The following is a 14,332-nucleotide window of genomic DNA, read 5'->3' as shown; positions in this document are numbered from 1 at the left end:
ATCATGGCTCAACACAGGGCAAGGGTGAGGGGGAGCATTATTGGGAAGGTGCAGGGAGAGAGGTTAGTGGAAGCATGCTCACAAATCTTGGGTTAACTTTAGCTAAATCACACAGTACAGTGGCTTACAGTCCCAATCCTCTCTGTGCAGCGCGGGACAAAATCCACCTGGCTATTATTGCCCCATCACCGCCCCACACACAATGTCCAGACGTGGGCTGGAAGCAAAACGATCCACAGACACAAGACCGGAGAGGTTTGACATTGAACCAGTATCACTGTGCAAGATTACCGGCTCTGTGGGAGAGTGCTGAGCATGGATTAGCTACTGCATTTCCATGTTCAATCTACAACAACCTAAATGATGAGAAAAATCGAGCATTGCTTTGCCCCTATGCTTCCACACCTGATGGATTCCTTATCTCAGGTACATGCTTTGAGGAGAGCCTGTTTGCCTTGAGAAAGCGGAAGGAAGAGGCATAGTGGGCTCTTCATTGTCCATGGTTCAGGCAGCAAGTTGGTACCAGATCATCTGCACAGTTGTTGCCTTATCGTTGGACAATTAAGTAAAATATGGAGCAAAGGTCCATCTTGTAGAATGCCCAGATCTAGAGATTCCTGACCATAAAATAACTGGATTGGGTAAGTTTGGAGCTTGAGATGAAAGCCCCGTGTCCAACAGGGCACAATCCTTGGAGATGAGCCTTTAGACTCTGTGTTGAACATGAGGAAAAATGGTTGAGGACACAAGTGACTGTGGATGCTGGAATATGAAGCAAAAAATGAGCTGCTAGAAAATCTTGGTGGGTCGGGCTGCATCTGTGGAGTCAATGATTCGGGTCGATGTTCCTCATTGGGAGCCATGCTTGTTCGACATCACTGAAATTAGTCCGCACTCGATTTTGTGGGGAGAGATACTCTAAGCCTCTGAGGATGCACCACCAGCACAGTGTCACTGAGGTGGGCCTCTCTAACCTGCAATTCTCCAGATCCAGCTCCAGATTTGGACTTAGTGCGCTTGGTTACTGGCTAGCTTTCAATGGATCGACCCCCCTGCTCAAAACGTGAGCCTCCAGCTCGAGTTTAATTGCAGACGTACTTAAGTGCGAGATTAGGAGGGGACTTACCATAGATCCTGGATAGCCATGGGGTCCTGGAGGTCCGACAGGCCCTGGAATACCAGGGACGCCCTGCAATCAAAGAGACGTTGGTTCAGGGGGGAGGCACAAAGACACTGGGCTTGGAACGGGTGGGCGTGAGTGAAATCCAAAACTCACCATTTTTCCCGAATATCCTGGGAGTCCTGGGTCACCCTTCAATATTGGAAAACCAATCACCTCTCCTGGGTCTCCCTGTTTGAAGACAAACCATCAGAGGGTCAACAAACCAATCTCGGGATCCCTACTTTTGTACATCTCCTCAATCTCAGACCTAAACCAGAAGCCTGACTGCCCTGGCCTTGGAGAGGAATTGCAGCAGAGATTACAGGATGAGGGGACTCTATACTGTGGGAGGATGGAGAAGCTGAGACTATCATTTTGGGACAGGGAAGGCTAAGGGGAGATTAAACGGGGGTGCTCAAAATCAGGAAGAAGTAAATTAGCCAGCACTGCTTCAAGTAGCAGAGAGTCCGTGAGCTGGATGCAAAGTAGTCCCCGTCTGGAAGTGTAGTGGAAAAAGCTCCCCACAGCTTTCAAACGGCCTAAAATCTGTGTCAATCTATGACTCCACAGTGAAACAGGAACTGCAGATCTTGGAATTCTGAGCAAAACACAAAGTGCTAGAGTAACCCAATAAGTCAGACAGCAGCTATGGAGAGAATGGATAGGTGCCATGTTGGGTCGGTGCCCTTCTTCATAGTCTGTCTATCCATTCACTCCACAGATGCTGTCTGACTTTCTGAGTTGCTCCAGCATTTTGTGTGTGGCTCTGCGATGTTAGAGTCATAGTAACAAATAGAATGGATAAGTGAGAGCCAGTGGATGTGGTGTATCTGGATTTTGTAAATAACGCGAGTTATTTACAATGTATATGAACGATTTAGACGAGGGAACTAAATGTGTCATCTCCAAGTTTGCGGATGACACAAAGCTGGGTGGCAGTGTGAGCTGCGATGAGGATGCTATGAGGCTGCAGGGTGAGTTGGATAGATTGGGTGAGTGGACAGATGCATGGCAGATGCAGTATAATGTAGATAAATGTGAGGTTATCCACTTTGGTGGCAAGAACAGGAAGGCAGATTATTATCTGAATGGTGTCAGATTAGGAGAACGGGAGGTGCAACAAGACCTTCATTGCGAGAGGATTTGAATTTCGGAGCAAGGAGGTCCTACTGCGGGCCTCTTGTACAGGGCCCTGATGAGACCACACCTGGAGTATTGTGTGCAATTTTGGTCTCCAAATTTGAGGAAGGACGTTATTGCTATTGAGGGAGTACAGGGTAGGTTCACCAGGTTAATTCCTGGGATGATGGGACTGACATATGATGAAAGAATGGGTCGACTGACAATAGACAATAGACAATAGGTGCAGGAGGAGGCCATTTGGCCCTTCGAGCCAGCACCGCCATTCAATGTGATCATGGCTGATCATTCTCAATCAGTACCACGGTCCTGCCTTCTCCCCATACCCCCTGAAAATCTAAATGTACAAACTCCGTACACACAGCACCCGTAGTCAGGATTGAACTCGGATCTCCGGCGCTGTAAGGCAGCAGCTCTACCGCTGCACCACCGTGCAGTCCGTATTCACTGGAATTTAGAAGGATGACATTCTTAAAGGATTAGACTGGCTGGATGCAGAAAAAATGGTCCCGATGTTGGGAGAGTCCAGAACAAGGGGTCACAGATTAAAAATAAGGGGTAGGCCATTTAGGGCTGAGATGAAGAAGAAAAAATTCACCCAGAGAGTTGGAATCTGTGGAATTCTCTGCCACAGAAGGCAGTGGAGGCCAATTCATAGAGGTTTTCAAGAGAGGGTTAGATTTAGCTCTTAGGGCTAAAGGAATCAAGAGATATGGGGAAAAAGCAGGAATGGTGTATTGATTTTAGATAATCAGCCATGATCATATTGAATGGCGGTGCTGGCTTGAAAGGCTGAATGGCCTACTCCTGCACCTATTTTTCTATGTTTCCTATAGCGCCTTACAGTGTGGAAACAGGCCCAACATGCCAACGTTGGCCAACGTCCCATCTACACTAGTACCACCTGCCTGCGTTTGCCCCATATTTCTCTACACCTGTCCTATCCGTATATCATTGAAATGTTTCTTAAACGTTGCAATAGTACTTGCCTCAACTACCTCCACTGGCAGCTCGTTCCATACATCTGCCACCCTTCGTGTGAAAAAGTTACCCCTCAGATTCCTACTACATCTTTCCCCCCCCTCACCATAAATCTATGTCCTCTGGTTTTCAATTCCCTGGGCAAAAGACACTGTGCGTTTACCCAATCTATTCCTCTCAGGATTTTATACACCTCTATAAGATCACTCAGGCCATGTTCACTCAGCATATTTGAGGCTTGGGTTTGCGAGTCTGCAGTCTCACATTATCTGTGGCACTCATCACCGGAGGGCAGTCCAACGCCCTCTGTGGGTTCCGTTCAAAGCCCTGTCCTCAGCCAGAACCCCGTCCTCTGCCGTGTGAAGCCCACACACCAAGGTTCATCATTGCATTCATTTATGTGTCGATCTGCCCACGCTGAGCTATGAACCCTAGTGTGAGTGAGGTTGAAAACCTGTTATGTTGTTAAATTATTGGTTGACCGATCCTAAATCAGAAAGTCCCAGCAACGTCAAGGCATTTGGTAGTTAATTGGAACAGGAGTTTCACCTGCATCTGTGATTCTTACTGAATATCCTGGCCAGTGTGTGGCCAGAATTCCCAGCAAGGAGCTTTAAAATGTTGGATAGTTATGAGTAGGAGATAGAAAGAGAGGTGCGGTGGAGGGAGGCTACAAGAGGAACACTGATGCAGAATAGAGGGGCCGAATGTTCATTTGATGCAACTCTATGCAAGGATGTAATGCTGAGGCACTATAAGGCGCTGATCAGACTGCATTTGGAATATTGTGAGCAGTTTTGGGCCCCATATCTGAGGAAGGATGTGCTGGCATTGGAGAGTGTCCAGAGGACGTTTACAAAAATTATCCCAGGAATGAATGGGTTAACATATGATGAGCGTTTAAAGGCTTTGGGCCTGTACTCGCTGGAGTTTAGAAAGATGGAGGGACCTCATTGAAACTTACTGAATAGTGAAAGGCCTGGATAGAGTGGATGTGGAGAGGATGTTTCCACTAGCGGAAGAGTCTAGGACCATAAGCCATAGCCTCAGAATGAAAGGATATACCTTTAGAAAGATGAGGAGGAATTGTTTTAGTCAGAGGGTGCTGAATCTGAGGAACTCATTACCACAGGGGGCCCGAGAGGCTGTCAATTGATATTTTTAAGGCGCAGATTGACAATTTCTTGATTACTAAGGGTGTCAGGGATTATGGGCTTTTGCTACTGGTTTTGTCAGCTGGGTTTAGCCAACACAATGGAAACCAACTGATTGCACTGCACACCACCCTAGGTAAGTGTTTGAGTTACCGCTCCCAGTCAGGGGTATTGGGATGAGAGGGAAAGATAGATCAGCCGGGATTAAATGGCGGAATAGCCGATGGGCCGGATGGCCTAATTCTGCTCGTAGAACTTATGAACTTATCCACTCAGGGTAAATGTGAATCAATGGAGAGTCTGACGGCTTGGATGGAGCACACTGCGATCGGCACAGGTTACTGGAAGAAGACAACAGCTGAGGGGGGGGCGGGAATCATAGGCAGGCTGCTAGGACGGAGGCATGGTGGGGTGGGAGGGGGGAGGGGGGAGGAAGGTGATCAATGAGAAGGGGCTGAATAACTTCCGATAAAGATGGAGACTGGGACTGGGACTGGGACATGGCACAAGATCACGCTGACAGGATTGGCACACACGGTTCAACTTTTGGAAAGTTCGGTTTGTTTCTGACCTTTGGTCCAGGAACGCCATGATTACCCTGGAAAATAACGGGAAGCAATGTGAGGATATTGGCCAAGCTCGGCATGCACGTATGCGCGCACACACACACACACACGTGCGTGCACACACACAAACACATGCACACACACACATGCGTGCACACACACAAACACACGCACACACACACACACACATGCGTGCACACACACAAACACACACACACATGCATGCACACACACACAAACACACGCACATGCACAAACACGCACACACACAATACGCACAAATGCACGCACACGCACCTACACACACACGACGGATTGTTGATTGTACTCACCGGAAATCCTTGAATTCCCGGCAATCCAGATGGCCCAAGCGGACCTGATTCACCCTGCACCGGAAAAGATTTAGTTTTATTTAAAGCATAAAATTTATTCACAACAACAAAAAATTATTAAAAATAGATTACAGTGCAAAGCTCTTTAGATTTTACATATTGTTTAGTCTATATACTTTCAGTATTGCTGAAGAACATATATTATAGTTGACGCTTTTTTTTGTAGATAGCATCATTGCCACCCATGTGACGCTTTGAGGTGATACCTCTTCTGTAGTTTGATGGGTGTCCCCTCTGGACTCAGCTCTTCAATGTCCAGTGTCAAAAGGATTCCAGACTAGAGTCCTTCCCCGCAGAGCATTTACATTGGTGACACCGAGCTTCAGTGAGTCCCTCATCAAGTACTCCTGCAGTCTGGAAATTGCATTCCCTTCTGGACATCTTGCTGTGCTGGAAGACTAACAAACTTTGGGCAGACCAAAGAGTGGCTTCCACTGAGTCGATGATCTACCAGCAACACTTGATGTCCTTCTCCACAGTCTGAAGACAGGTGGGTGACCATCTCCTGTCCATTGTAGATATTAAAGCGTGTGATGTAAAGAAAGAGTGGGATTAGACCGAGCATGTAGGGGAAATCATGCTTGACTAAACTTCTGGAATTTTTTGAGGATGTAACAAGTAGAATGGATAAGGGAGAGCCAGTGGATGTGGTGCATCTGGACTTTCAAAAAGCCTTTGACAAAGTCCCACACTAGAGATTAATGTGCAAAATTAGAGCACATGGTATTGGGGGTAGGGTATTGACATGGATAGAGAACTGGTTGGCAGATAGGAAGCAAAGAGTAGGAATTAACAGGTCCTTTTCAGAATGGCAGGCAGTGACTAGTGGGGTACCGCAGGGCTCGGTGCTGGGACCCCAGTTGTTTACAATATATATTAACGATTTAAACGAGGGAATTAAATGTAACGTCTCTAGGTTTGCGGATGACACAAAGCTGGGTGGCAGTGTGAGCTGCGAGGAGGATGATATGAGACTGCAGGATGACTCCGATAGGTTGGGTGAGTGGGCAGAAGCATGGCAGATGCAGTATAATGGGGATAAATGTGAGCCACTTTGGTGGCAAGAACAGGAAGGCAGATTATTATCTGAATGGTGTCAGATTAGAAGAACGGGAGGTGCAACGAGACCTCGGTGTGCTTGTACGTCAGTCACTGAAAGTAAACCTGCAGGTACAGTAGGCAGTGAAGAGAGCTAATGGCATGTTGGCCTTCATTGCGAGAGGATTTGAGTTTAGGAGCAAGGAGCTCCTACTGCAGTTGTACAGGGCCCTGGTGAGACCACACCTGGAGTATGTGTGCAATTTTGGTCTCCTAATTTGAGGAAGGACATTATTGCTATTGAGGGAGTGCAGCATATGTTCACGAGGGTAATTCCCAGGGTGGCGGGACTGACATATGATGAAAGAATGGGTTGACCGGGCTTGTATTCACTGGAATTTAGAAGGATGAGAGAGGATCTTATAGAAACATATAAAATTCTTGGAGGATTGGGCAGGGTAGGTGCAGGAAAAATGTTCCCGATGTTGGGGGAGTCCAGAACCAGGGGTCACAGTTTAAGAATAAGGGGTAGGCCATTTAGGACTGAGATGTGGAAAAACTTTTTCACCGTGAGTTGTGAATCTGTGGAATTCTCTGCCACAGAAGGCAGTGGAGGCTAATTCATTGGATGTTTTCAAGAGAGAGTTAGATTTAGCTCTTAGGGCTAAGGGAATCAAGAGATATGGAGAAAAAGCCAAAATGGGGTACTGATTTTGGATGGTCAGCCATGATCATATTGGATGGCGGTGCTGACTCGAAGGGCCGAATGGCTTACTCCTACACCTAATTTCTATGTTTCTATGTTTCTATGTATGATATGGGCAGGTCCAGGGAGTGATGAGGTAGTGGGATTAGACTGGGTGTGGTATTAAAGTGTGTGGTGGAAAGAAAGTTTGATTTTAGATTGGGTACAACATTGAAGGGTAGATGTGAGATTGGGATTACACTGGGTACAATTATGATTAGTGTGCGATATAAAGTGTGTGGTGGAAAGAAAGGTTGGGATTAGAATGGATACAATATGGAAGTGTGTGGTTAGACAGAGGGAAGTAAGATTAAACTGGGTGTGGTATTAAATTGAGTGGTGGAAAAAAAGATCGGGATTGGAATAGGTGAGATTTTGAAGGATGCAGGGAGAGAGGGGTAGTGAGATTAGACTGAGTGTAGTGTTAAAGGGCGATGGGAGTGAGAGGAGTGTGGGAGTAGACGGGTGGGATATCAGTATAGTTAGCAGGTAGGGGTAATGTTGAATTCTGGTCGATGTCCTCGTTAATTCTGTAAAGGTTTCAGTACTTCAGATTAATTTACTCCGTGTTTTGTTACCTTTGTGCCATTGCATCCTGGGATACCATGTGGCCCGGAAGGACCATCGTGGCCTGGCAGCCCCTGAGGGAAGAGAATTTCCAGAGTTTATCTCTGCCCCAATGAGTTTAGCACTTTAAATGTGAATGATTAGGTAACTCCTGGAGTGATACTTACAGGTAACCCTGGGGTTCCAGGGAATCCAGGGACTCCAGCTGTACCCTGTGAATTAACACGAAAATAAATCTTGATTGAGTAATTCAAATAGTGGGCATCTCAGCCAGTTCTCTCCAATACCTTAGACAATAGACTTTAGAGATAGGGTGTGGAAACAGGCCCCTCGGCCCACCGAGTGTACGCTGACCAGCGATCACCCTGTACACTAGCACTATCCCACACACTAGGGACAATTTACACATTTTACCAAAGCCAATCAACCTACAAATCTTTGGAGTGTGGGAGGAAACCAGAGCACCCAGAGAAAATTCACGTGGTTCCAGGGAGAACGTACAAACTCCGTAAAAGCATCACCCATAGTCAGGATCAAACTCGGGTCTCTGGCACTGCAAGGCAGTCACTCTACCACTGTTCCACTGTGCAGCCCTATCTACATTCACTTGGAACCAACACCATTTCCGTCATCACTCTGACCTCCAGGCATCACTGCGCATGATTCCTCCATGTACTGCCATACAGTTGGTGTACTTTGAGCCAGAATCAGCTTCATTCCTCCTCCTTCCCGCACTCCCCTCCCCCCCCACCCAGCTCCCCACTCCCCACAACTTCACCCCCACTCTCAGCCCACCCCACCACCCATAGAGGATAGCGCAGGAAAGTGGCGCTGAGATAGATCAGCCATGATCCCAATGTTTGGTGGTCAGGCTCAAGGCCTCATCCTCCTCCTGATTCTTATGTTGTTCAAAGCACCTCCTCTTCCAAGTTAATGGACTGTTTCTCAGGCTGAGCATGAGCAGGTTTGTGGGGAAGCACGCATGTTTTTCGTAAGAGTGAGTGTACCTGTTTGCATGTGTGTGTCATACAGGTATGTGGGTGTGATTGTCTTTGTATTTGTGCTTCATTTGTGCTCTGTGTTGTCAGCGTTTATACACACTTTATGCAATGTGTGTATGTGTATTGAGGTTGTAGAAACGGAGTGCGATGTTTGTCTGTGTGTTAGTGAGATATGTCGTTGTAGCGTGTGCGTGTTTGTCAGTGTGTATAGAGTAGACAGTCAGAACCTATTTCCCACGGTGGAAATATCAAATACTAGAGGACATACCTTTAGAGGGGCAAAGTTAAAAGGAGAACGGGGTATTGATTGAGAATGATCAGCCATGATCACATTGAATGGCAGTGCTGGCTCGAAGGGCCAAATGGCCTACTCCTGCACCTATTGTCTATTGTCTATTGAGATGTGCAGGGGAATTTTTTTTACACAGAGGGTGGTGAGTGCCTGGAACATACTGCCAGGGTTGGTGATGGAGGCAGACACGATTGTGGCATTTAAGAGACTTTTGGATAAGTACGTGGATATGCAGGGAATTGAGAGATATGGTTTATGTCATACAGATAATGGTTGGTCTTGGCATCATGGTCAGCACAGACATTGTGGGTCGAAGGGCTGGTTCCTGTGCTGTACTGTTCTATGCTCTATGTATGTTTTTGTGATGTGTATGTGAGTTTGCAATATGTCTGTCTGTGTGTGGGTCTTGCGATGTGTGTGCTTGGTCAGTGTATTTGTGTGGTGCATGTGTGCATGTCAGTGTGTGTTTGTTTGTGCAGTGATGTGTATTTGTGCAGTATGTGCGTGCAGTATGCATGTGCTTATGCAGTGTGTATCTGCATATGTTGTGTGCATGCAGTACGTTTGTGCAGTGCAAGTGTGTGTCTTGCTGTGTTGCAAACACTCCTCACCAGGGACCTTTCCTGGCTCAGCAGCTCGACTTATGTTTCGGGTTTCCAACATCTGCAATATTTTTGTCATATACCAGTGGATCAGAACTCCACGGGTTGATTCAGCCTCTGAGGGCACTGTGGTCCGAACATAAACTACACACGGTACCTACCCGGATTCCCTTTTTCCCCGTGAGACCTGGTTCCCCTGTGTCTCCCTGAAACAGAAAGAGGAACCTTGTTACACAATGCCTCCGATCACTGGGTGGAATAGAAACGTCGATGATGTGACGGCGCTCACCTTTGACCCGGGAGCCCCAATTGGTCCTTCTACTCCTGGGAATCCTGGCATTCCCAGCGGCCCAGCAAAACCAGGCAATCCCATCACACCCTGAAAACATAAACACAATCATTGATCAAGGCTTGCAACTACAGCACTGGAGCAAGGGGTGCTAATGGGTGGGGAAGGATAAATGCTCAGGGATCCTGGTGTGGGATGGATGGGCCTTGCTCCATCAATGGATCTCTACCCTCCCCAGACCACCCCAAGGAACCTCACAACCCTTCTGGATGACACTTGCCCTTCCCAATCGGCTCTCCCACATCGAGGGCGCTAGCTTCCAGGGACCTTACCCATTCCTGTTCTTCATCCACCCCACCGAGAACGTCAACCCTCAGACCCATGATCTCACCCTCGCTAGACGTCACCCTCCACCACCAAACAACCCAGATATCATTCCCCACCTGGACTTCTCCCACCTGGACAAACCCCACCCCCTGACAACCATGACCTCACCTGTCCCATTCTAGACATCACCCCAACTCTGGACATCACCCCCACCCCTGACCACACTCTTTGTGGACCTCACTTCCCACCACCAATCTCACCAAACATCCCGAACATCATCCCCCACCTAGATCTCTCCCACCTGGACCACCCCCCATGTCCCCTACACCCATGATCTCACCACTCCCCCCCATTCTATATATCACCCCCACATCAACCCCCCCCCCCTTCCCTCACCTGACCACACTCTTCCTGGACCACACACTCCATCACCGATCCCATCAAACAACCAACTCGGATATCACTCCCCACCTGGACCTTTCCACCTACACCCATGACCTCGTCTCCTCTCCAGACCTCACCCCCCCCCCCCCCCTCTCAACCCTGACCTCAACACGCTGGACAACACCCGTCCCAACCTGATATCACCTCCCCAAGACATCATCACCCCAGATATCTCCACTCCCTACAAGACCTCACCTTCCCTGGAGATTAACCCCCCCACCCATCACAGTCATCACTACGCCAAGTCAAACCTAACACCCCACCCCTGTCATTCCTAGCCCCACTCCGACCTCAAACCCCATCCCAGTCATCATCCACCCCCACCCCAGTTAATTACCCCCACACACACCTCAACCCCCTCTACCCTCACCCACTCTGGGCATCACCTACCTTTTCTCCTTTGACACCGCTGCAGTCACACTTGCTGCCGGAATTGCATCCATGGCAGGCCTGTACGTGAGAGAGAGGGGGATTCTAGTTAGTGCGTACATTCGTGGAGCTCCCCCTCACACAGGAAACCCCCTCACACAGTGACCTGCTCCAACACACAGGGAGCCCCCATGCCCCCTCACAGAGTAGTGCCCGTCTGTATCACCTGCCCCCTGCTTGGCTCTGGGGGCTCCATCCCAGAGGAGAAATCGGACACAGCCCACACCTTGAGAGGTGGTATTGAGGTCGATGTCCCCAATATTGTGTGCTTAGCCTCACATCCCCTCCACTTCATTACTGAAAATTCAGAGCAAATTGCATTCTCTGTCTCTTTTTCCAAGTCTTTCTAACTATATTCTCTGTGCAGTTCCTCACTCTATGATTAAACAGTCTCCTTCTCTTACCCTCCCTTTCTCTTTCTCTCCCCTCCCTCCCTCTCTCTTCCTCTTTCATTCCCGGTCTCTCAGTTTCTGCATCGCTTGCTTTCTCTCTCTCAACTCCTCTCTCCTGACTTATTCTCCCTTTCTCTCTCATTTTTTCCCTCTCCTTCCCTTCCTCTTTCTGTCCCTATCTCTCTGACTCCCCCACCACTTTGTCCTGGAGTCATACTAAGATATTGGAGGCAGCTTCAGTCCATATCGACCTTCAAGCACCCTCCTATACTAATCTTATATCAGTCCCTATTTTACCAACGGGCGTGTTTCCATACTAATGGCTTGCTGAATTACAGTATTTTTTGCTTTGCTTTCAGATTTCCAGAAAATCCAGTTTTAAAAACAAATTTATATCCATGTTTGGAATATGGGAGAAAACCAGAGCACCTGAGGGAAACCCATGTGGTCACAGGAAGAACAAACCAACTCCAAAGACAATGGGAATTGATTGGGGGCGATCAGCCATGATCACAATGAATGGCGGTGCTGGCTCGAAGGGCCGACATATTTTCTATGTTTCTATGTTTCTATGAATCAGACTCGAAGCAGTTTTTCTGGCTGTAAGGCAACACAACTCTATCAATTATGCTACGATGTCTCTCCACTCTTCTTCAGGGTCTCTCGTCTCTCTCTTTCTCAGTTTCAGTTTAGTTTATTGTCGCGTATGCCGAGGTACAGTGAAAAACTTTTGTTGCATGCTAACCAGTCAGCGGAAAACAATACATGATTACAATCGAGCCATTTACAGTTTATAGCTTGCTGACTTTCCTCCTTTCTTCTTTCTGTCACTCTCTTTCTCTTCCACCCCCTTTTATCTCTCCATTTTCCTCCCCTCTACTGCCTCTCTCTCTCTCTCTCTCTCTCACTCTCTCCCCTTCTCTCTCTTTCTCGTTCACTCCTCTACTAAATCTGAAGAATGAGGTGAAATATTTCAAACTCGCAACACATTTTGACCATTCCGTGATAATCAGTTCAGATCTGCACTGTTTAGTAAACACAAGGGACCAGAAGAAATATTTCAAGCAGAAAATAAACAACACTCTCTTTGTAAACAGGAAGAGTGAAAGAAGAATTGGGTGGAAATCCCATGGATACGCACTGAAATATCAAGTAAACATCCTTCTGTGCTCCTGATTTAGCATCAAATTCTGCACATTTCCTCCACATTTCTGCACATTACACCAGCTCCGGCGCAGCTCAAGGGAGGATTGTGACCGTAGTTTGCCAACACTCAAACAAGCTTAGACACAAAATGCTGGAGTAACTCAGCGGGACAGGCAGCATCTCTGGGTAGAAGGAATGGGTGACGTTTCGGGTCGAGACCTTTCTCCCAGACAAAGTCTCAGAGTTGTCTCAGAGAGGCACCATGGTACAGATGGCAGTGCTACTGCCTTACAATGCCAGAGACTTGGGTACAATCCTGACCTCCAGTACTGTTCATAGGTGATAGGAGCAGAATTAGGCCAATCAGCCCAGCAAGTCTACTCTGTCATTCAATGATGGCTGATCTATCTTTCTCTCTCAACCCCATTCTCCTGCCTTCTCATAACCCCTGACACCCGTACTAGTCAAGAACCTATCTATCTCTGCTTTAAAAATATCCATTGACCTGGCCTCCACAGCCTTCTGAGGCAATGAATTCCGCAGTATCACCACCCTGCTGCCTGTGTGGAGTTTGCATGTTCATCCTGCTATGGCGTGGTTGTGATTGTACTGGATATTGCCTGGAGTACTTTGGTTATAAGGAGAAATGGGATAGGCTGAGCTTGTGTTCCCTGGAGGCTATGGGGTAACCTGATAAGAGTTAAATAAAATTATAAGAGGCATCGACTAGACAGTAGGAATCTTCCTTCCCATGGAACGGTAACCAAAAACATGAAGGCAGCTGTTTAACGTGAGACCAAGGAGATTTAAGAGGAAGTGGGGATGTTTTGCTTTACACACAGGTAGTTATTGATATCTGGATATCTGGAACACACCGCCAGAGATGGTGATGGAATCAGAAAAAATCACAATGTTTAAGAAAGATTTATACAGACTATTAGATAATCATAGAAGTATATAGACCTAATGTGGGAAAAATTGACTCGTCACATGGGCAAAAGGGTTGGCATGGATGTGATGGGCCAGAGGGCCTGTTTTTCTGCTGTTCAACTCTATGTTACTGTGACTATTGATTCCCTGGATTCTCTCCATTTCCCTTCCATCTCAGATCTTGAGTCGCACAGAGCCAGGGACCATGTTCCATCCTGGCGTCTCCCTCTATTAGAGACATCTCAGCATTCTAGGACCAGGTGCTCCAGAACTCAGCTCAGGGCGGCACGGTGGCGCAGCGGTAGAGTTGCTGCCTTACAGCGAATGCAGCGCCGGAGACTCAGGTTCGATCCTGACTACGGGCGCCATCTGTACGGAGTTTGTACGTTCTCCCCGTGACCTGCGTGGGTTTTCTCCGAGATCTTCGGTTTCCTCCCACACTCCAAAGACGTACAGGTTTGTAGGTTAATTGACTGGGTAAATGTAAAAATTGTCCCTAGTGTGTGTAGGATAGTGTTAATGTGCGGGGATCGCTGGGCGGCGCGGACTCGGTGGGCCGAAGGGCCTGTTTCCGCGCTGTATCTCTAAATCTAAAATCTAAAACATCTTGAGGAGTTATATATCAAGGTTTGTGCATGTGTGCATGTGTGTGTGTGTGAGAGAGAGAGAGAGAGAGATAAAGAGAGCGGGGGAGGGGGGGATGGAAGGGTTTATAATTTGTGTGTGTGTGTGCAT

The 14,332-nt window shown here is 47.6% G+C and overlaps 1 protein-coding gene across 1 annotated transcript in view; it reads right to left on the bottom strand.

Moving 5' to 3' along the window:
- Positions 1-14,332, bottom strand: part of LOC144595118 (uncharacterized) — a 144,930-nt gene that overhangs the window by 64,329 nt on the left and 66,269 nt on the right. The window contains exons 2-10 of the mRNA XM_078402195.1: positions 11,091-11,150; positions 9,930-10,019; positions 9,802-9,846; positions 7,913-7,957; positions 7,757-7,819; positions 5,336-5,389; positions 5,009-5,035; positions 1,277-1,351; positions 1,127-1,189 (exon numbers count right to left, since the gene is read on the bottom strand). Coding sequence (XP_078258321.1) covers positions 1,127-1,189; positions 1,277-1,351; positions 5,009-5,035; positions 5,336-5,389; positions 7,757-7,819; positions 7,913-7,957; positions 9,802-9,846; positions 9,930-10,019; positions 11,091-11,150 — 522 coding nt within the window. The remainder of the gene's footprint in view (positions 1-1,126; positions 1,190-1,276; positions 1,352-5,008; positions 5,036-5,335; positions 5,390-7,756; positions 7,820-7,912; positions 7,958-9,801; positions 9,847-9,929; positions 10,020-11,090; positions 11,151-14,332) is intronic.

Source organism: Rhinoraja longicauda, chromosome 7 (assembly GCF_053455715.1).
Source record: "Rhinoraja longicauda isolate Sanriku21f chromosome 7, sRhiLon1.1, whole genome shotgun sequence".
Classification (NCBI taxonomy): domain Eukaryota; kingdom Metazoa; phylum Chordata; class Chondrichthyes; order Rajiformes; family Arhynchobatidae; genus Rhinoraja; species Rhinoraja longicauda.
This window is presented reverse-complemented; position numbering and strand designations above follow the sequence as displayed.